This window comes from Sparus aurata, chromosome 23 (assembly GCF_900880675.1).
Source record: "Sparus aurata chromosome 23, fSpaAur1.1, whole genome shotgun sequence".
In the NCBI taxonomy this organism is placed as follows: Eukaryota; Metazoa; Chordata; class Actinopteri; order Spariformes; family Sparidae; genus Sparus; species Sparus aurata.
This window is the reverse complement of record NC_044209.1, coordinates 20,266,742-20,289,398: the sequence shown is the minus strand read 5'-3', so window position 1 is coordinate 20,289,398 and position 22,657 is coordinate 20,266,742. Positions and strand designations below refer to the sequence as shown.

At 42.9% G+C, this 22,657-nt stretch overlaps 2 protein-coding genes across 4 annotated transcripts in view; both read right to left on the bottom strand.

The window, feature by feature from the left end:
- The window catches only part of asic2 (acid-sensing (proton-gated) ion channel 2), a 378,097-nt gene extending 371,268 nt beyond the window's left edge, over positions 1–6,829 (bottom strand). The window contains exons 1-2 of one of the 2 annotated variants that reach the window (XM_030406936.1): positions 6,654–6,829; positions 1,639–2,259 (exon numbers count right to left, since the gene is read on the bottom strand). In XM_030406936.1, coding sequence (XP_030262796.1) covers positions 1,639–2,214 — 576 coding nt within the window. In that variant the 5' untranslated portion in view covers positions 2,215–2,259; positions 6,654–6,829. Of the gene's footprint in view, positions 1–1,638; positions 2,260–3,049; positions 3,439–6,653 lie in introns of those variants that run through there. The other variant, XM_030406934.1, reaches the window with a different exon arrangement.
- A 6,132-nt stretch (positions 6,830–12,961) lies between these two features.
- hrob (homologous recombination factor with OB-fold) lies at positions 12,962–22,428 on the bottom strand. Of its 2 annotated transcripts, none has more exons than XM_030408813.1 (10): positions 22,400–22,428; positions 21,147–21,216; positions 20,068–20,994; positions 19,853–19,936; positions 18,435–18,569; positions 16,601–16,709; positions 15,090–15,175; positions 14,838–14,960; positions 14,500–14,725; positions 12,962–13,205 (listed from the first exon to the last, which is right to left on the bottom strand). In XM_030408813.1, the coding sequence occupies exons 1-10, from the start codon at positions 22,411–22,413 to the stop codon at positions 13,150–13,152; spliced, it is 1,830 nt and encodes a 609-aa protein (XP_030264673.1). In that variant the 5' UTR covers positions 22,414–22,428; the 3' UTR covers positions 12,962–13,149. The 2 variants fall into 2 exon arrangements, with proteins under 2 accessions (XP_030264673.1, XP_030264674.1); XM_030408814.1 differs by lacking the exon at positions 22,400–22,428 and adding an exon at positions 21,375–21,609 and having other exon boundaries at positions 21,147–21,197.
- Positions 22,429–22,657: the final 229 nt, after the last annotated feature.

Here is a 22,657-nt window from a genome sequence, read left to right as displayed (position 1 = left end):
TCTTTAAATGAAAAAAAAAAAGCAAGGTGTGAAAAGATACTACACGACGCCTGTCTAATGTGTCACTGCTGATCATTTCATCTGCAGGATTTGGCTACAGGTTGTGCACCGAATGTAGGTTTTTACAGCAAATCAAATATGTATACCCTTTGTTGCTTGTAAATGTTGAAGACTAGAGAGATTTGACAAGATCTGGCTTCAGTAAAAAAAACATCAAAATCCAGCCCTAGTCGTGGTTACATCATTTTTATGAGGTAACGCTGGGAGGTCTTTTTCAGAATCAATCTGTGCTGCACTGCATTACCAGGCAATCATAGTGCAACACCAACTAAACTAATGCAGACTTTGAGTTCAGGGTGATGAATTAAACAACTCAAGAGTTTGCCAACAGTCTTCAGTGGAACAGCAGAATAAATACATCCAAGAAGTGTACGGCAGGCATTTCAATATTGCAGAAATGTTGCATGATTTGTAGAGGTGAGGTAAACCTTGACAAAAGTGGTCCCTTAAAGCGCCACTAACAAAACACTTTTCCAGGACATCTTAAGAGGATAAAAAACCTCTTTTAACACCTATTTTGTCATTGATCAAAGATGGGATTTTTATCCACAAGGTCATTTTTTTTTTATAAAGAAACTAGGTTGTGCTTGTGCTATTAAAGCTTCAATATTCCCCTTTCTAGCATCCGCATACTGAAAGCAGTGTACTCTTCACCTACTCACTGATAGACCTAATTAACAATCAGTCTGAGGGAGTCTAAGTATGCAACAAGTGGGCGTGCAGAAAAGTGGTTTTGTGTCAAACCAACCTGTGCCAGAAAATGATCGCTTTGTTCTGCCAAAAAGTAGAGTATTTGCTGAAGCATAAATGCCTTATGATCAGTATTTTAGTTTTATCAGTGCAACAAGATAGACTTTTACCAACAGCACCTAGCAGGTTTAACCAGTACAGTATTGACACAGAACAAAACAACAGGCCACTGCACTCAGTGGCAAGCCAGATTAGAGAAAGAAACACCAGCAACAAGCCATAAAATTTAGGGTGTGTTATTCAGCTCAATTGGATGATCCAGCAGGTACACAAACTTCCTTTGAATATTCTGATTTGTTGTGGGAAAAAAAGTAACTCCTGTGCTCCTCGTAGCTCCTGTGCTGGAGAAATAAAGAAAGTGGCAGAGGGACTTGGGGGAATTTACTTCTCACTATGGCCAGAGACGTAACAATTCTTTGTCTTCAGTGGCTAAAATACTGTAGACCTGTTGCAGTAATGTATGTGCCAAACAAGCACAATTCCCCTATGTGAAGACTCATGACAACAACAAGGCAACAGCAGAGAATACATCTGCAGAACAAACCTCGAGAGTCAAACTGTGCAGCTGAACACAAGAGTCCAAAAGAGAGAAATCCAGCGAGAGACTCCCGGCGTAGCAGCGTGGGAGGGAAAGAGCAGCTATCAGCACACATCAAGTCATTTTACAGGCAAAATCATCCAGCTCTTGGACCTCTCAAGATTGAGAACACGCAAGCCGAGCACCTCACAAGAAAAGTCCTCTGAGAGCTGGGAGGCTGCAGAAACGCTCTGACCCCAACTGATCCCAGACCAGAGCTGGAATTTGAAAGAAGACATGAGCGGACTCACCGTTTTGAAGTCGCTGTGGCTGCACTCCTGGCCTTGGTAGCGGCAGTAGAGCATCATCTCTTTGAGGTCGTGGCCCACCCTCTCCATGAACTCTTTCATGCTGAACGCTTTTGGCTTGTAGGCAGTGAAGTTGGCTTTTTCCTGCAGGAAAGCCAGCACTTCGGGCTCAGCCAGGTGCGGCTGGGGGATAGTCAGGTGCACATCAAGCAATGCCAGCAGCTCTCCGGCGTGGTACAGATCATTGCGTGTGAGGCGGCTGAAGCGGTAGGCATTGAGGTTACAAATAGTCACAGCGGGGAAGACCAGGCTGCTCGAGACCACAGCGTCCACGCTGGTCACATGAGGGTAGGAGAGGAAATAGGCCAGGCGCTCGGCGCTCTCCAGGGCTAACAGTCCCACGCAGGCCAGCAGAGCCAGAGCCCAGAGCAAGCGGCGCACGCTGGGTTGACCATAAGGGAAGATGAAGCGCAGGCCATGCAGCGTGCTGGTGTGAGCGAAGGCCTGCCAGGAGGTGGGGTGCAGGCTGGAGCTCTCTTGGCTCCCCTGACTGCCACAGCTCTCCTTTAGATCCATCATCAGCCCTCCAGCTCTTCCGCCAGGGAGCCCCCCGTGCACTCACACCTGCACAGACAGAGAGGGAACGTCAATAAAACACCTGAATTCACAGCACTTAATTATATTGAGCATACTGATAAAGCAACAGAGGAGTCGGACAGAAAAAATGGTTTGGGAAAACACGAAGAAGTAAAAGTAGGAGACCTGCAGCGGAGCTGACAGGACACATGACAAAAAAACGTAGAAAAGCAGCAACTGACAACAAAGAGGAAGAACACAAAGGGGGGCAAAAATCTCCTCAACCCAAATAACTACTACTGAGAGTAAGAGACAGAGGAGAAAGATGCTCCCTCAGGGCATCCCTTTCCTCGCCACCTCCACTCTCAATGACTCCCTTGAGCTGAGAGTTACTGTGGCTGCCAGCTTGCCTGGAGCTCCTCGTACACCCCAAACACACTCTCACACACACTCTGCCCTAATCCCAGACTGCACCCTCCCCCCTACCTCCTCCCCTCACACAAAAACACACACGGACACACATCCTCCGCTGCAATCTGTGTCTGCATGATTTCACTGACAGAAATCCCAGAGGTAAGTCCTCTGTGTCACCCGCAGCGAGAGGTGAGCGTCACTTAAACCGCAAGCCAATCAAGGCTGCCTTTGTGTATTTAACATCCCGACTCATCTCCGTTCAAAAATACACACACACACACACACACACACACACACACACACACACACTCACTCACGCGGCAACTCATGCGTGAGTGTGCAGGCAGGTTGACACACACACACACACACACGTCCAGGCTTCTCAGGATCTCCCGTGCCCCCAACTAATGACAAGCCTAAGCACCTCTCTCGTTCAGCCTAGCGAGAAGACATCCAGCCGGCGTGAGTGTGTGTGAGTCTGAGAGCGCACGTGTGTGTGTTTGTACGTGTGTGCGCGCGTGTGTGTGTGTGTGTGAAAGAGAGAGAGAGAGACAGAACGAGCGAGAGTGAGGGAGAGCCGTTGATAATCAGAGCCGCTGGTTAGTCTCGCATGCCGGTCCAAACTCCTCCCGTTTTCCTTTGGCCAGATACATCCGCTTTCCCTCCTCTTCCCAGCTCATCTGTGGCGGCAGCGAACAACAGCGGAGCCGGGAGAGACGGGAGACGCACACACCAACACACACATGCTCGCAAAGAGAGAGCGAGAGAGCGAGAGAGAGAGAGAGGGAGGGGGGGAGAAAGAGAGGGAGAGAGAGGAGGGAAGATGACGCTCTCCTCCCTTGCTCTCACCACAGTAAAGTCTCTTATTGAATATGTTTCCTCCCCCCCTCCTCCTCCTCCTCCTCTTCCTCCTCCAATACTGCCACCTTCACTTTCATTTGTCTCTCAGCCTTTCATATTTCCACACCTCGTCAACACAAACAGAGTGATGGATGGACGTAAAACGGGAGGCTGTCGGAGAGACAGATAGTAGAGGGGAAAACAGTGGTGGTTGCTTGGTCGGGGAGGCGGGGGGGGAGGGTATGTCATGGGAAGTGAAGCAGAAGTGGAGATGGAGGAGGTTGAGGGGAGGGATGAGGACAAAAATAAGATAGGAAAACTAAAAAAAGAGTAAGCGAGCGGGGAAGTGTGGTCACACAGGGGAAAGTAATTCAGACACACAACGTCACACGCACGGGAGAGGGATGTAAAGGGAATAATAAGTACAGAGAGTGTGTCTGTCATGTGAATCTATATCTGTGATTTGAGGCAGATTATCTGCGCGAATAGCAGCGTGCTCATCAATCAGAGGGTAGGGAGAGAGAGAAAACTGCCAGGGTGTGAAGAGATATGAGGAGACAGGGGGAGGGAGGAAGTGAGAGGAAAAATAAAAGATGAGCGTGAGAGAGTGTTAGGAAGGTGGCGAGAGGGGAGAGAGAGCAGCTTCGGGGTGCGTTCGGACTGAACGGACACATGCAGTTTGTCAACACGATCTCTGACAGTAAACCAGACTTTCTTCTCATCACTTTCAGACGGAAGAAAAAGTTACAAGCTTGATCAACTGGATCTTGGCAGAGAGAAAGGAAAACTGAAGACTCCGACTTTTGGATGGCTGACGCCGATAAAGAAACATAACATAACATGGGCAGTAAAGACAAGAAGGGAAAGTGGAAACTGAATATTACACTTGTACCAATATAAATATAAGATTCTGGTTGTTTTTATATACATTTAGAAGGTTAGTATGTTTTGCACATGACATAAGAAAAATTACAAGCCTATATTATGAACATTCAATTAAGTTAATGTTAGTGTAATTATTATAATTTGCGTCTTTGTAACTAATACTTCTTTATTACAGAGGTCATGTATAGGATAATATCAGTCCTATGTAAAGCAGCATGTCCGTGACTTGGCGTTGTATTGTAAACATCTGTTTTCTGTCGACAACCGAACAATTCTGTAATTTGATCACGGCTCAGAATATGTTTAACAGCGGCCAACAGCTGCATAAGATCGACTAGACTGACATTTAGAAACGATGACGGGAAAGGTTGGTGACAACAAAAGCTTGTCATACTCAAGCACAGCCCCAAAGCATCCCTTAGCTGATCTGAATGTGCTGCAAATGTGTAATTATGCTTGTAACACATGCAGAAGGTGGAAAAATAAACTCTAATCTATGTTAATAAAGTGGCTGCTGAAGAACGGATGCTTGAGCTCTGAAGGTTAATGTTGCATGGAGACTTCGGCATCATATTCAGGTGACGTCAGTGAATTCGATAAAAATACAGATTTCACTCATTCTGTGTGAACCTGCCGCACAAAACGTCAATGTAGGTTTAAGCATCGGCCCCAATAATCAGCCAATCAGGGCTGGAAGAAAGAGAAGGTTAGGGTCAAGGTCATGGCGTGATACCTGCAGCATGAAAGCCACATAACACACACGATATGTTTGCTGTATCATATCAAGATCAATTATGGTTACGTTCACAGAGGTCAAATGGATCATTTTCATAATTGCCGAAACTATCTGACACCATTACTCCCATCTTCTGTTTCTGCGTATTTAATGTTATACTGATGAGGTAATTACAGCAATGAGGATGATTGAAGTAAACACAGCAACAAGCCGGCAGCCTCACACCTGAAACCTGGAACTGAACAGCCAAAGTTTAGGGATTCGGTCATTTACTTGTGGTCAAATCAACAGTCTGACAGTCGTTTTTTTAAAATCCATGTTCATTTTCTAGGAATCTAATTTTCGAAGAGGCATCAGACAAAGATTAGATACCACTGATTAAGTAAGTAAAACATCACGGGCAGCCCAGACAAAGCATCAAGTCATAAAAATATTTATTCACAGCTCTAAAAGAAAAACTGTCATTATGGAAATTTGAGGAGGGAAGTTTAATGAAGTCACATGGACCGCCATCCATTATGTAAAATGGTTCATAATAATACTAACATGGGAACTGAATAAAGATTTAACCAAGAATGTAACTAAGTGCATTTAGAATAGGTACTATTCTAGAATATTTCCATTTTAAGCTACTTAAATGCCACAAATTCTATTCCACGACTTCTCTGAAATGCTGTACTTTCCATTTCACTACATTTGTCAGACAGCTTTTTAAAAGTAAATGTTTTCATACTTTCAGTTCAGTTAAAAACCGTGTATCTGCAAAGTTTGAATCTGTATTTTTCTGATGAACTGTCGGTTGAGAAAGTTCTCCTACCTCTTTAGACAAACTGTTTATCTATCTCATTGTTCAAAAGCTTTAATGCTAAACACATGATGATCTTACAGAATATGATGCAGTATATTAAACATTAAACAACTTTACAGTATGAAGTAGTCAAAATTAACACCACCTTGAACAACTAAGTACACCAGAAAAGTGCAGCATACACATTAATGCAGGGGTAACATTAATCCAAAAACATATATAATATATTTAGAAAACTGTTTGGGAATTAGTGCTTTTACTTCGAAGATTTTATGTATACAAAGCTGACAACACCTACTTTTACTTATACAAGGTTTTGAGTGCAGGTCTTCTACTTTTAATATAGTATTTTCACAGGTATTGTGATATATAGGTGGTATTGTTACTATTACTTAAGTGAGGAAGATTCATACTGTACTTTCTTACAGTTATATCAATAGCTAATAATTATTGTCTTCAGCTAAGCTTTAGTAAATATAAGCTCACGTTTCATCCTTCATGTTAGCTAACTACATGTATGCCAATTTTCTAATAGCTACCTTAGTAGCACAACAATAAGCTAGCCAATTAACTAAAAAACCTTTTGTCCAGTACTTTAGCTAAAGGCATTTTAATTATAACAATGTGTTTTATGAGTTTAAAAGTTATTTTTCGTGTCACATTTATCGAAACATTCATGAGGCTGCTAGTTTAGTTTAGCTAGTTTAACGTTAGTTCGTTTTGCTAATTTTTTGTATATTAGCTTAGCTGTTAGCTTACCTGGTGCTGAGCTCCTTGTTTTAAATCCTCTTCATCTCATCTTCTTCCAAAGAAATTAATCCATGAGCCAATTTTCCCTTTGTTGAATGTTGTATTGGTAATTACTCTCAAATAGGCGCTGAACTATGCACAGACGATCCTTTATTACTTTTATCTGGCAGAGCAACATTCCCCAACTGACAATCAAAAACAAAATGGCGGACAACAGGCATTTGCTTGATGCTGTGAAAAATACAAAAATACATATTTCTTAAAGAATAAAAGCACTTATAAGATTCAGAAGGATAAATGTGCATCACCATAATAATAAATTATTGTGATGGTGAATGAGAGCAAGGACATTTTTAAACAATATCTATAAAGATTTTTGCACAGTTACAAAAATAACTACAATGTACAAATAAGTTATTGGGATAAAGGTGTACATATGCATGTGCATGAATGTGCAAAAAAAAGTCAAGTGACATGCGTGTGGGGACAAAAATTATCCACAAAACACAAAGTAAAAATTCAGACATGCTGCAGAACAAGCACCCGAGATAAACACTAAAATATCCCAATGTCCTGAACCAATTTTGAGTTGTGCAAAAGTGAAAAATGCTTCAAAAGAAAATTGGGTCAAACAAATGTGCAGTCAAGTTTACTCTGCAGCAGAGACACTGATAGCATTCATTAAAGCAGGGCATCATCACGTTTCTAAAAATTCTAAGAAAGGGTTCGATATTTGAGCAAGGACACTTAACTTCATCCACCCTCTCCATCTTATCTGATGAGCAGTATAAAAGGCTGTGTCTTGATGTGCGTCTGACATATTGCGCAAAATTCTCAACAGTGACAGAGGAGTATCTTAATTTTATATTTTCACACACACACACACACACACACACACAGAGGGGCCTACACCGACGCACACTGTCAGTCGATCACACGGTCGTTCTCCCAAATGGAATTGGCTGTGGTCTCAGACGGCTGCAGGGTTTGCTGGTTTCTTAACAACTTAATTAAGCAAATCTCCCCTTTTTTCCCCCACCGAGGTAATGAGCGTAGTTTTACAGGGATTAAACGGTCTCCAGAGTTGAAAATAAGGCTTTATGCTCGAGCAATCTTATCTCCCTTTATCCATCCTGCCAATATCCTATCCTCGGGATTATTAAAAGGCCTTCCTACATTCTTCTCCTCCTTTTAATTTGAAAGGTATTAATGCTAAAACGCTTAGTGCAGCATTCTGAAATAGGAGCAGGGGCATGAATGCGCCTCCTTGACTTGGATTAACATTGACAGCAGATAATCGTTCACACAGCTAAAAGGTGTCAAAGCATGTGTGTAAATGCAGATTACAGAAAAAAAACTTTTTTAAAAAGTGTCTTATTAAACCAACCACAGGCCACCAGACGGGCAATGAGCACCACTCCTGCATGACATGTTTTCTCACTTTGGTGTTTTTGATGATCGCCTCAAACGCTTTGCTCTGAATTCTCCCCCTGGTGGTCGGCCGGCAGCGAATCATTCACATAATATTCAAACTCATCAAACAGTTCAGCGACCCCCCTCCTGCCCTGTGAGGCAGCATCTGTGCTTCTGCGCGATCACACACGAACACTGCAGGCTTTTTTTCTTTCATGTGTCGCCTAATATATGCACTTTATTATGTGACATGTTTAGAATGCATGAGGGAAGCGGTACAGTGCAGAGATACAACAACAAAATGAAATGTGTTTTATCGGGATTTCTTCTTATTTTTAAGTTTAACGTTTGGTCTTGACCCGGGACCTTGGACGCTGTGGTTTCAAGGGTCAGGAATGAATATGGAACATCACCTGTGAAGCCAACAAGACGTCCTCAAAAGTGCATTTGATTTGTGAATCAGTAGATGGAAGAAAAAAAATGTGTTATTCATTCAACCTGTATTTATAATTGAGAGGTCATTGAGGGGTTAACCATTTTGTGTCAATTACAGAACAAAGAATGGAAGAAAAAGACCAACAAAGACATTTACTTAGAAAAAAACAGCCCAACAACTGTGTAATAAAAAGCCATTCAAACTCTAAGACAACAGAGGGTAAGTTGATCAAAAAACAAGATAATTAACATGTAAGATTTAAATACATATTGCATCAACTTCATCAGCAGAGGGAGTTGGAACAGTTGGATTTCCAATTCTTCTGATTCTTTAACCGCTCTCTAAAATGAATCTGGCTTTGAAATTCAAAGCTCAATCATGAGCTTGGAAATGTTGTTTTTATAAACATAAATATAATATGAATAACTCTAGCAACCCAACTGCCGAACACGACTGGAGATGTCGCACTTACAAATGTTCGGACCCCGTCTCAAACTGCGGTCACTGGCTTGACAGCCTGGTCAGCTGTAACCTCGCTTCTATTACATTTCACGCACAAACGTGAACGTATCGTATCGTTTTTGCAGAAACGTTGTGTGCTAACGTTTTATCCTGGTGACTGGGCTGAATGTAGAGTAGCAATAGGATTGTCCTGAAGTCAGATAGTTTTGCCAACAGATACCTCTAAAAGCCAAGAATGACCTTTGAACCTGAACGATTAAGTCATGTGATCTGAGCCAAAGCTCCAGAACAGCAACTGAGCTGATAACCGATATTCCGCGTAATACTTTTGAACCCATTTTGCAGATTTGTTTTATTCTACAGAACTTGATGCAAGTTCTGTTTACTGTTACCGGTCCAGTTTAAATATCTTGACTACTTTCGTGACCTCTCTGCTGTCCTTCTCAGCTTCTTTTCCACCAAATTAAAAGCATGTTCAGGTCTCTCAAAGTGAACTTCGGTTGCCATTTTCCTCTCCTCTGCGGGTCGTCAACAACTTCACTTGAAAACTTTTTTTAAAAAAAAGAAAAACAGAACGCTTTTGGATGTTTCCAGCCCCTTTATCCAAATCTCAGAGAGTTAACAGTACTTTACATCAGAGGCGAGAACGCTCTCTGTCCTCTCGAGACTTTAAACCCAATAAACCACAGTAAGAAAAAAAAAAAAATCTTTTACAGATCAGTAGGCACTTCCTTTTTTACTATATGCATGACTAGACTGCAGGAGTAATTACACTTTCAGACCATCTTAATGGATTATGAAAAATAATAAGCTGTTAGCGGGAGATAATTAGGACGTGTAAGTAGCAGAGTTGCTGATACTGGGGCACAGCTGGTTGTTACCTCTGGCGGGAGGCGACTGACGTTAAAGGGCAAATTATCCCAGAGCGAGAGCGGACCTGCTGGAACCGAGCCGGACTCTGTGGTCTTAATTGGTAGATGTGCGGATAAGGGAAGGAGAAACCCCCCCCCCCAAAAAAAAAAAAAATACACATAGACTTTTCAAAGAGCCTTATTCTGGTCAAATTAAGTTTCCCTCCAATTAAGAGTTTAATCATCGGGCCTGCACGCTCTCATGAACTTGAGTAATGATGTCCACGAGGACTTCAACTGCCAACTAGGGTGTTAAACGCTACCCCCTGCTGGTATTCAGACTCACATATACCATGCACACGTACTGATATACTGCAGCAAACTTTTATGGCTACATAAAGAGAGTGTTTACTTGCAACCCCTCATCACTGAGTGCGGATAAGAGTGGTGAGCATTTTAATTCAAGATGGATCTTTGGAGGCTTCTAAGAGGCAGTATCAGCATTTGTTCATGAAAATACACCGTACATTTTTTTTCTCTTTCCTTGAATTGTCTAGTTCAGCAGCTGCTCATAACACCTCTCTGAAGTGTTGGCAGATGTTTGCAAAGAATAGGGCGGCAGAAAAAAGAGAGTCGTCAACAATCGTCCTGTTATTTATTTTCGTTTGAGGAATTTGGTTATTAGAAAACTCAGAACTCAGAAAAGCTTGCACACTAAAGATAGTCCGGATCTTGGATTCTGGGGATGCATTTACCTCTCAGTTCTCCAAATAACAGATGGAGCTTCAGTTTAAGGGGTCACAAGTCAGAAACCACTGGTCTGGCAGCCCTCAAGATTTATTTTAGGACCCCCTTTTTTGGGTCAGTGCAGTCCTTAAGGCTGCATTCAGATAAAATCAGAGGCCTGGAAAGCGCTCAGTTTTCGACCCGAGGCTTGGAAGTAACAACTCTTTCATCTATCCTCAACAAGTTTGCCGAGTACCTCTCCGCCCTGCTGGCGCAGACTCTCCTGGCAGCACGATGCTGTTTGAGCCACCGAGCAACATGATACATATTTTATATTTGAATGTTTGTGTCTTTTGTTTTGCTCTGACACCGATCATGTCATGTCAGAGGAGTTGACTCCGGTTGGAATTGAGAACCTGAACTGGAGAGACTGAATTTCTGCTTTGCGTTGCTTGTGGCTTTTGGACCCGACATGAACTGAAGCGTTTTGAAGAGATTTGGGATTGACGGAAAAGGACCTTTTCTCTGAGTGGAAATGGGCGCTGGTTCATGCATCCATGTGGGGGGTTAACATGGTTTGATCTAACACTCCCTCGCACCACTTCAACACATAATCAGTCCACTGCACGGTGCTTAGAAGGAAACACAAAAACCTTCATAATAGGCTGAGTATAACATGATTAAGCTGTTATGTTATGTTGCCATTAATTACATTTTGTGTAAACAGCTTGAATGACGATACTGTTGACCAGCTGGTCTGATTACTGGCTTATTTGATTGGCCACCACAGCATGACAGGTTCTCCAAAAATTTACTCCATTTCAGCTTTTGGCTGAGGAGCTGCTGTTATTGCTTTTGTTGTTGTTGTTGTTAGAGCATCCCTCATTGAGCTATCCACACTCAAAATGGTTGGGAGGAGAGGCAATTTCTCTGGAACACCTGATTCGGTGACTTACTTGTTGTTTTGAGCCCTACATTTGAAATGAATCAGTGGCTGAGACTTTCAGTTTACATTTAAGGGAATTCAAATCAATATCTGGGCAAACACTGTCGCCCAAATGAGCGCACATACGAGGGTTGGTCTATCCAACTGAAAAAAACAAAACCTGTAATGTGCAGAATTGAGATTTCAGCCACCACACACACACACACGGCACAATGAAGGTCTGAGCTGCTTAAGACGTTTTAAAAACTCAACAGCAACATATCCAAGTTTGTAGTCATCTGCAGAATGGAGGACTGAAGACTCTTCACAGTGAGGGGCGTGGATAATCTACAGAAACCAGGACACTCTGTTTTGTTGTTGGAAAAAAAGATATACTGCTACTGAATTGTTTAAATGTCCATTCCCAGTGGTTTGAACACCAAAAATAACATTAGGAGATTCAAAACGGGGACAAGGAAACTCAAAACTGTAACTGTAAGGCTACGCCTCCCTTTAACAGTTAACAATGATGGACTCGAAACCACTTTATCCAAACTTCCCCTAGGTTTTGAAGCAGAAGGACAATGTCAAGGCTACGATGCCAACACCATTTACTCGAAAAAGGATGCAAACACCATAAAATGTGAGCCGAACGTCGTCACTTTAGCCTCATGGTCATTGTCAGCATCATTTCAGATCAAATGTGCAGCAGTACAGAGCCAAAAGAGAATGTGTCACAGTCCAAGTGTGCTGGAAACTGTAGTTCAGCCAATCAGCTAAGAGCAAAGAGCATTTGGCGATGATCATCACCATTCTCACTCCTCCAAAGATAAGCCAGGCGATTGTAGCAGCTGCGTTTGTACCGAAAATGACAAAGAGACAGAGGATTAACCTGAATCTGTTACAGTGAGCCAGAGGAGTGGAGGAGTCTGGATCTGGGGCTCAGATTCTGTCGGGAAAGCCTCCATAAGAGCCTGTTAGTCACAGTGCGACTCCACCCTGATGCTCTCTGCAAACAGGGCTGAGTAAACACTTTCTTTTTTTTTGGTCAGGCGGGGAAACCACATGGGACTCTGAAAACTACTTCTCTGCAATCCCAGCCCCCCGAAAAACTCTCAGATACACCTCTTAGTGCATGGTAAACAAGCCCAGGGTCACAGATTATCCACTCCACTCCAAGGCTCGCGGAAACAGACACCGCTGAAAGTCGAGGGCAAGGACAGGCAGGAAGATAAATATGAAACAGACAAAGAAGCCTCACCTCGCTTTCAGTTTGCATAATTAGGCAAATCACTGTGGTGGAGATTAGTCCTCCATTTCAAGGTCACTGAAGCAAAACGCAAAAATGGATGAGCAGCATGAGGGGGATCTCATTGTTGGTGCTCACACTCAGACAAAAAACGAGCTGATTTTCAAAGCTTTGTAATTAATTACGAAGCATGTGTTGGCTTCGAGTTACACATCAATCATCAGCGATGCATAGAAATGACACGGCAGCAACAAATTAACTTCAATGTGGTTTTAATGAACCAGGCAGAGCACAAAAAAAAAGTACAACATACACACATTTTCGGTTCTTTAGTAGTCCGAGACGTTATGTCAGAGAAAACAAAGGAGAACATCTTCAACGTTAGTCAGTCGTGAAATAACTCGAGTCAGTCCGTGCGGAAGGTTTGCTGACTTAACGTTTCGTCAAAGGCTGTAGGTGTCCTCAGGTAACTCTCCCAGGAGCTCATCCAGGTCATCGTCTGCATGAGAGAAAGAGGAACATCAAACAATGTGGAACTGGCATCAGATTCAACTGACGTGGTGGTGACAGTACAAACCTAGGATTGTTAAAGACTTTTGGGGGCATTTGTTTCCTTTATTTGATAGCTTAAAAGATACAAGGCTCAATTATTCACTGTTCTACAAAACATCAAAAATGCTTGCTGCAGTCTCCTGATGCGGTTTGCAAAACACAAGATCATATAAAAAAGGGCTGTTACAGTCATTGACCAACAAATTCAAAATTGTCAGACAGATGTGATCCATTACTGGCGTTAAAAAATGTCAAATGTGGCCGAGGGAAAGATCACGCTGCTACTTAAAACTGTTTATCCCCTGTACAATCAATGGACTGCAATCAAATAGTCCTTATGCCTCCGATTTACCCAAACACACACGCACTACCCATTTTTTCAAAGTACTTGATTTGTTTCAAAGGTGCTGTATAGATAACGTTTCATTGATTGATGATTGATGTGTTCAACAGGTGAATTTGAGCTCCTCATGATCTGAGGAACAAACCTTATTCTTTCTGATACTTATAATTTCTGATCTGTTAATGGAATTGTTAAAATGGGAACGTTTTGATCTTTTTGCTTATTTTTCTGTGTTGAAATACATAGCTACATCTGTTATTGTTTGTTTTTTTGTTCTCTCACTCCAGCACTTTCAATAATTAAGCAATTTAATTTGTTGAGTAACAAGTTTGAAAACCCCCCAATTTACTTTTCTTTTTGGTCTGATGTTTCCATTAATTATACTTGTTCAGCACTTCGTGACATTGTTCTGTAAAAGCTGCTGTATGAATCAACCTTCAGTCGTTTCACTATTGTCGCTAAAAACACTTAACTTTACTCATCTTTAGGTTCCATATCGATGGAAATGTATGATTTGGCTGCTGATTGACAAAGCGTGTAACTTAAAATAAAAAAAAAAAAAATCAGGCTCAGCTGCCTCGTATTGTGAACCATCTTGTGCATCTGTTTTTTTGACGTTTTACTGACTGAATAATTTAAAAACAAACAGCTTAATCAAAATGTAAAAAACTGTCTGGCTGCAGCTCCGGTGCAGGACGATGCTATCGGAAGCCTCTTTGTTTTGCTCTGGTCAGATTGGGTTTGGGGTCAGTGAGTCAAATATTAATGGCTCAAAATGTTGCCAGGCGGTGTTGCTGTTTTATTCAGCAAAACTTAATTTTCCTGGAGTGTGACATTCGGCAAACCTAAGATGTGACTAGAATAATCTCTCTCTCTCATCACCATGTTATTACCCCACCTGCATCCCAGCCTGAGTCCTGTGGCGCTGGGTTCCCTGCAGGCTCTTGGGGGCCTCTGCTTGAGCCTGCTTTAGTGTCTCTTGGGGTTTGGGGGTCTTCGCCTCCCTCTGTGCATTTTTCCCCCTCCTGTCCCTCGTCATCCTCCTCGTCAAACACCAGATGCATCCGAGACACGGGCTCCCGGAGGACACGGGAAGACCGAGCGGGTGACGGCAACATCGGCTCCTGGATGGAGAACGAAACAAAGATGTCTTGCGGGGACAGCTGACAGGTTGACAGTTTTAATATCTGTTGGAACGTTCTATTCTCGTTTTCAGCTGACAGTCGTGGAGCTCACCAGGATGAGCGGAGGCAGCCGAGTGGAGGTCAGACTGACTCCATCAGGGGCGTAGATCCTCAGCAGGTTGTTGGGCGTCACATTCAGGTAATGGTTTCGATGGGAGGGGGAAAACACACCCACCTGACCACAGAGGGAGCAGAGAAGTTGTCTTTGAATCCGTTGAACATTTAGTTTGAGCTGAAATACTTGACAAAAAAAAAAAAAAAAAAAAAAAAAAAAGCTGTAAGAAACGATAGCGGTGAGTCTTACTTGTTTGAGCAGCAGCACAGCTCCGACCTTCAGCTCATCCACTCGGTCTTCTAGGAGACGCCGATGCACTGTTCCCTGAATCTCCCCTTCAGTCCAAAGGATTATAAACAGTTTGTTAGACCTCCAAAATTGAATATCATTAAAGATATATTCAATCCAGAGGTGTCTGGGCATGTATTGCTATTTTTAAGAAGACACATTTCAGTTTTAAACTATTGCAGTGAGGACAGTTAGGCCTGCCTCGCTATAAGACTGGAGAGATACAAATTTTTAACAACCCATTCGCCTATGCATGATGGCTGCCTCGTGTGTCCTGCATCAGTTTGGAGCATCCTTTGTACACATCCTCAGAAATCAACACTACACGTCTGCAAGATGCACCGCAGGGGCAGTGTAGGGCCAAGTATCGGGACGTGACTTGATCGGGGGTCAGTGAGCATGTCGGCAGCAGACGGAACAACAAAGGTGGACTGAGTTCTCTGGTGTGTCTAGTGGTATCCTGCAGTGACAGGTGTCGTATACTACTCCGTTCACAATGCAGCCTTTTGTCAGCGCAAATGTCTGTTTAAAAACAAATGCATCTTTGGCTTGGTTTAGGTTATGGTTAACTTTAGAGGTAGGGGCTAATAAACGATGTCAATGTGGGACAAGGAAATATCCAGAATGCGCAAAAATGTTTCCCACAGCCAACGAAGACACTTTTTTAAAGTTATCAGAAGCATCGAAACTTCGATACCTATAAGCAGTGAGCCTATAAGCTTTATTTCTTTAAAAAGCTGTCAGAACTAGAACAAAAATGTATTTAAGAGCCCAGACGCAAAAAAATTATTCGCATTTCTGCGAGATAAATAACTCAAGCCATTAAGTAGGTGATTAACTATCCTGCCGACGGATTAATCGACTCATCTTTTCCAACACTAGCCTGTAATCACCACCGGGCTGACTGCAGGAAGAAAAAGCTGCGGACCTTTAAGCAGGTGGGAGGCACATTACTGACAGAACGGTCCCTCATGGTGTCGGAGGCACTTAACACCCTCCCACTGCTGATGCCAATCTATGGCAATTGAATCACTAATAAGCACTTAAGTCCGGTGTTGAGTAAAACATCCACGGCTGAGTGTTAATAATCAGTGCACCCCCTGTGGCTGCTCTCTGGGGGCCATGGCAACCAGCTCAGCTAAGAGCTGGATCAGAAAACAAGGGTTGAGGACTTAAGACAGGACCAGGAGGAGACAGGGAGGCTTCCTGTTGCAGAACAGATGTGAGTGGATATTGTATATAAGCATACAGTATATCCGGGTGTGTAATCAAGCCTGTTACCATGGCTGAACTCTGCCCCTGTACCATGTAGAGCTCAGTCAGGTGAGTTGAGTCAGTGAGCAAATGTCAAATGCGAAGCAGCTCACAGCTTCAGCACAACCTCTTTATTCACCGTCACTTAACACCGTTCCTTTGGAGCTTGAAGTGTTTTCACCAGCATCGAGATGTTACAGTGTGAGTGCATCTGCTACCTGTTGGGTCTTTAAACACGGCTTTGGCATCAGCGTGAGTGTGGATGATGCTCTTTAGGAGCACAGCCATGTTGGGCACTTTGTTTCTAGCCAGCTGTTTCAGTGCAGCCTGTAGTAATGAGGGAAAACAAACATTATATTAGAGTTTAAAGCCGCCATTGATTTCCACCCACATTACTGTACCGTGTTAACATTTCTGCAGATGTAATGGTCGATTCAAGGCAACAGCATGAACAGAGTGGAGAAAGAAAATGAGTGGAGGCGTGAGGAAATTATTCATAACGGACAGGTCTGCACAGCGACCGGCTTGCATTCAGTAATTGGTGAGTGCTGTTGGCATTCAGTAGATTCATTATAATCCACAGACAGTTTTATTAGATCAACAATAACACGAATATCTTCAAAGTCTTTTAAAAAGCAAAATGAAGACGGACTCAAACACATCTATGTCCTTGGCTGAGTCCTTGCGCTTCAAATTTGAGTAATTCAGTAATTTATTAAACGTGAAACTAAAATGTGTATTAATACAAACCCTTTCCTCCTCCTTTTTCTTTTTAAAAGACCATCAAATTATCAAAAGACTCAATGTAAACATCTTATTGTGATATCAATTCATAGATTCATTGATTTTCTAAAACTTAAAAGGGTACATCCTTAAAGAGTTATCCTTTAATAGGCAACTATTTTCATAATAAATTCATCTTTTCAGTAATTTTTCAGGCAAAAATGACAAATATTTACCTCTTCAAGTAACTCAAATGTACAGATTTTGATCTATTCTTCATTATATATGATAGTAAAAAAATGAATATTTGGGGATTTTGGACTTGTAAAAGCAATTTTCTTATGTTTTATAGACAAAATGATCATTTCATTATTCAAGAAAATAATCTTTAAATTAGATCAGTCATAAAAACCCCCTAACATTTGACTCAAGCTGGGAAAAGAAACATTTCTCAGTAATACTTTTAAGAAAACAAGTAAAACAACCGTTCTTGTAGCAAATATTTTTTTGTTCCTATAAGTTTTTTAACATTTCTATTGACAAGTTTATTCAAATAACAGTTTCACAACCATTTAGATTATCATTTTAAGTGGTCCATTTGTAGAAGTGGTAAAATTCCTTCCTCTCAGACATCTGGTGGTTGTTTTCACACCACTAAAGATTATTTATACATTCAAATTCAAGAGGTCGTTCAGTTTATCAAATTATCGCTCATGTGAACAGACATTTACTGATGCTGATATGAACATCGGTGAGCAGTGGTTACTGTTGGGATCAGGGAACATGTGAGGAGAGCTGTGTGTTCATGTGTTTAACCACACAAACAGAGAATTAAACGGCTCAACCTGAACGAGCTCAGCCAGTGTCCTGCCACTGACTGTGCTGGTAAAAACGGAGCCTGTGTCAACAGCCAGGACAGAAACAAACATGTTTAAATGCCCCAAATGACTAATGCTCGGAAATATCGGTAAGTTATTCCGCAGAGTACGACCCACGGGGAGAGAAGAATAACAGCAGAGACTCCATTAGAGTGATGGATGAGTGATCGTACTGTTTATAATTACAAAACACCTCTCGTACAGCTCCTGCATTTGTCCTGATTATGTCAATAGACCTCCAGCAGTGACACACAGTCTGTGATGATGGAGGATAAATACTAATCACACTGCTTGACCTAAATAACAACATACTTGAATTGAGAGGAATTTAAAAAATAATTCCTGAATTGTTCGATGACCTTTAACTGGGAAACAGTTTGACGACATTTTTCTCTCATGATGCATTTATGTTTGTAACTGAAGATATTGTGTCGTGGTCGTGGAAGATCACCTTTCGGAGCACCATGACGACGCTGTAAGAGTGCAGGAAGCACGACGGGTTCCTCTCATCCAGTCCCATCTCTGACTTCATCGCTGCCCAGGCACCGCCGCTGAAGTCCTCTTCATCATTCTGGGAGCTGGAACCCTTTAAAGAAAACGGTTTATACGCAGTGATGGCATTCTTTGTTTAAAACCCTCGGCCTTTTAGAGAATTATGCTCAGAGATGGTAATATTAGAAGGCATAAGCTTTCCTTTAATCTTATTGTTTATTAGTTTTAGGATGTATTATGCAAGACATTTTAATTACGTTTCTTTTCCTTACTTTCTACTTTGTGGTAATAAATATGTATGGCATTCTCTTTGTTTACTGTTGCTACTAATCGTGATAATAGCATCCTTTAACGACATCACACTGTGCCCACCAGCAGTGAAAATATCAGGTTTATGTTTTCACTATAAATTCTTTATCTCTCTTACAGGGTGGCTGAAATTCACATTAAATGCAGGCTTGAACACTTTAATGTCTGTTTTTGCGCAGCCACACAGTCAGTCATGTCACAAATGTCACGCAGCAAACTGTAATTACAAAATTGTAAAGCCCACAGATGTTTCGATGAGCTGTTGAGAAAGCCTAAACAAACGTCATGAAAGAATCTCGTCCTGTCAACTGCAGACGGGAAAATTATGAGTTACTGCTCCTCATGTTTCTCAAGCAAAAGAACAAGGAGATGTGCCTGAGCCATATGTTTAGTCAGCTGTTGCTGCTCTTGTCACGATAACTTAATAAAAACATCAATTCTGTGACTGCTCTTCGATCAGTTTCCTGTATCACTTACGATGTTCAGTGTTGCAGAGAGCCAAAGCTTATCCCAACACGCACTGGGAGAGAGGATGAGGAGGGGGCAAGCGTGTCGTCAAGGGCACTTGGCCCCATTGATGATAAAAATGTTTAAAAAATACATCTCAATCTCAAAGCAGGAATTCCCTCGATGGACATGAATGCAACATTGACTGCAAGTCAATGTAGGGGGATTTCTACTACAGAGGAGAGAATTCGAGACAGGACGCACCACTAGAGCATTGGAAATCAATTAAGACCATTTTTTTAAGTACATTATTAAATAACTGACTGGTTCCAGCTTCTCCAGTGTGGATACTTTTGAGATTTTTCTTTGACTTCTAACTGAACATTTTGGTTTTGAACTCTTGTTTTAACAAAATGAGTCATTTAAATATGTCTACTTGGGCTTTGGACAATTGTGACGGGCAGTTTTTAGGACATTTTACAGATCTAACAATTTAAGGATTCATCAAGAAAAGAATCAACAGATTGATCCATCACAAGTAAGATCGTTTTGTGGAAGATGAACAAAATCCTGATCCAGTAAAAATAAGCTTCCCTGGGTCTGTTTCGTTGTTGTTATTACCTGGCTTGGTGGTCGGGCCACTGCACCGTGAGCAGGAGTCACAGGAACACAAACAACTATTTTGTCAACGATTTGACCCTGCGGCTGAGAGAGAAGAATCAAATTATTACCTGGCATCATGGTGGAAAAACAAACACATCGCTGTTAGATTTCCTTGACTGTCATTTCATTAGATCTGAGGTGACGAAAAAGCGCCAGCGCTGGGTCAGACCAACCTGCTCTGGCAGGAGTCCAGCGGGGCCAGGGAAGCGCCGCGTCCTGGATCGGTGAGGCTCAGAGCGGGGTCTCTTCTTGGGGAGCTTATTGGAGGCAGATACCAACTGGACCAGGCGGTTGGTGAGAACCGGTGTGTGAAGGGGATGAGAGCTCGGAGTGGAGGAGGAGGAGGGGGACGGTGCTGGCGAGACTGTTTCAAAGAGGCTACGTGCCTGAGGGGAGGATGCTGGAGTTGACCGTGGTCTCTGTGTCTGCTGGGGCCTGTTGAAGGTCCTGGGACTGGGGCTGGGGGCCGGGGAGGTTGCAGTAAGGCCACGGAATACAGTAGGAGTCCGCGGCGGGGCAGGTCGGAGATTTGGAGATCTAAAAGGAGTGGAAAGAGTCTGAGGAGGTTGGTTGTGGCGTGCAGTGCTCTGATCCGGCCGTGTCTGAATCCCTCCACAGGTCGGGGGTCGTAACGTTTTGGCAGAGGAAGCGGGCTCCAAGGCGAGCGCAGGTGGGGCAGGAGGTTGAAGCAGCTGCCCATGCTGGCGGTCACACTCGTCGAGGTCTGCCAGGTCAACATCCCAATCATCAAAATCATCCTGAGCCACGCAGGGCCTCTGCGGCCCGTCTGTGTCAGCACGAATCTGTGCCAATGCCAAATTAGGCTCAGAGTGATTCAGCGTGGGGCGAGGCTGAGCTGAGGAGGAGGAGAGCTGTCTGAAACGCAGAGCAACAGTTTGTCCAGCAGCAGTGTGTGTGCTGCTCCTTGATGCTGTCCCATTACACAGGGCAGCTGATCTCTCCTCGGTCTGCACCAGGCAATTTTTCTCCTGCTCTCTGTGAGCAGCAGAGGAGGCCCGCAGAGCACAAGATGACACAGCAGCTGCCACATCGGCTGGCCCAGACGCTGAGCGGACAGCCCAGTCTGTCCCCAGCAGGTCCTGGGAAACACACACACACACACACACACACACACACACACACACACAGTGTAAGATAGGGGGAACAGAAGGAGCACCATTAAGTTACAGAAACTGAACAGACAGTTAAGTATCAGTTGAAATCAGGTGTGTTGGTGTCTGCTGGGCATCACCTCATCATCAAAGTCCTCGCCAATACTGAACAGGCCACTTAATTTGCAGGTCTGTAACAGAGTAAACACACTGATGGAATGTCTTCACAGCATGAGCAGCAATAAACGTACAGATTTAGCAGATACATTCGGCCTGAACTAGAAAAAGGTGTCACCTGTGTTGCTTGTTAGCATGTGCTAGCTAACTTAGCTCAGATTGTTGTTAGTTTGCCGGACTGGGTCACTTACCATCGCAGTCATGAGATATCGCGATGACAACCGTGTTTGATCAGATTGGACGGGTGCACTAAACTTATTGAGACATCGAATGCCATTCAGTAACAACGTAAAAATAAATTAACCGTTGTTTTTACAGTACATTGACAAGAAAACGGTACTAGCCAACGAGCTACATGAAAACTTTAGGTGGGCTGTGCTGCTGCTCGGCGCCGCGCCGCCACGTTCAAACACGACGTGATGACGTCGGAGTGTTGTTACAAAGAGTGTTGAGGCAAAACGAGATGACTCACTACTAATCACGCTAGCCAACTTCCGTTTTCGTTGTTTTTCGCTAAACCGCAACGGGTGAATTGTCTTTTCTGTGCCATTATGTTGAATTAAAACAATTTTCACGGCATAGAATGGCGAATACATGGAATTAATGGTTAAGATGAGACACAGGGGGGGTCAACAAAATAGGCTACTGTGGGTTAACTGCCATAACTGACTTAGCATACCCAGAACATAGTATACTCTAACTCTAAAAGGAAGGAAAAGGGAAAGTCAACCCCCACTATTAGAACACCGATAATTAGTTCTGGGCAATAAATCGATATTATACACCTCGTCACAGATATGTGCTAGTATAAACTAACACTCCCCCGGTGCTGTGGGCCCTGAGTCCAGACCGCTAGCTGCACGGATCTCTGAGCTAACTAGCTAAGGAAGCTACAGTTAGCAGCAGTTAGTGGTTAGTGATACTAATTAACTAATTAATTTGACAGGTGGGCAGTTCTTATATTGCGCTTTTAAAGGCCACATCACAGTAAAGTAATGTGACACAATCAGACTGTTCCATTCTCCGTCATCCACATTACTGATGATTATTTATCAGAAAACACCCCATACATAACTCAAACAATAAATACCTTGATTATAAAACCTTAATGCCTTTAAATGACGCATGGATGACTTTAGTTGTACACCAATAACATATTTTGAGAGTCTGAAGCGTTCACAAGCCCTGCAGGGAGCCTTGGTAGCGTCATTCGTACCTGGCCAGCAGCATCTCCTCCTAACCAGGCCTGTTCCACACGTTGGTGGCCGTGGTTGTCATGGAAGCTGTGGAGGATGTCCCTCTGCTGCTTTTGTGGTAGCACAAACAGATTTCAAGCTGGTCCCCCCCTCCTTGTGACTCCACCTGCCAATAAAGAACATCTTCTTTTTCACCTAATCGATCCCACTGGGTGATGTTTTCTGCCTCTCTTCCTTAATTGGTTGTCGCTGTCAGTCCTAAAAGAAGTGAAACTTCT

Excerpts from the sequence above, each read along its gene's own strand:
- hrob (XM_030408813.1), bottom strand. Across the intron at positions 20,995-21,146 it reads GCGAGGACTTTGATGATGAG|GACCTGCTGGGGACAGACTG; the intron begins GTGATGCCCAGC and ends TGTGTTTCCCAG. Across the intron at positions 19,937-20,067 it reads CTGGACTCCTGCCAGAGCAG|CCGCAGGGTCAAATCGTTGA; the intron begins GTTGGTCTGACC and ends CTTCTCTCTCAG.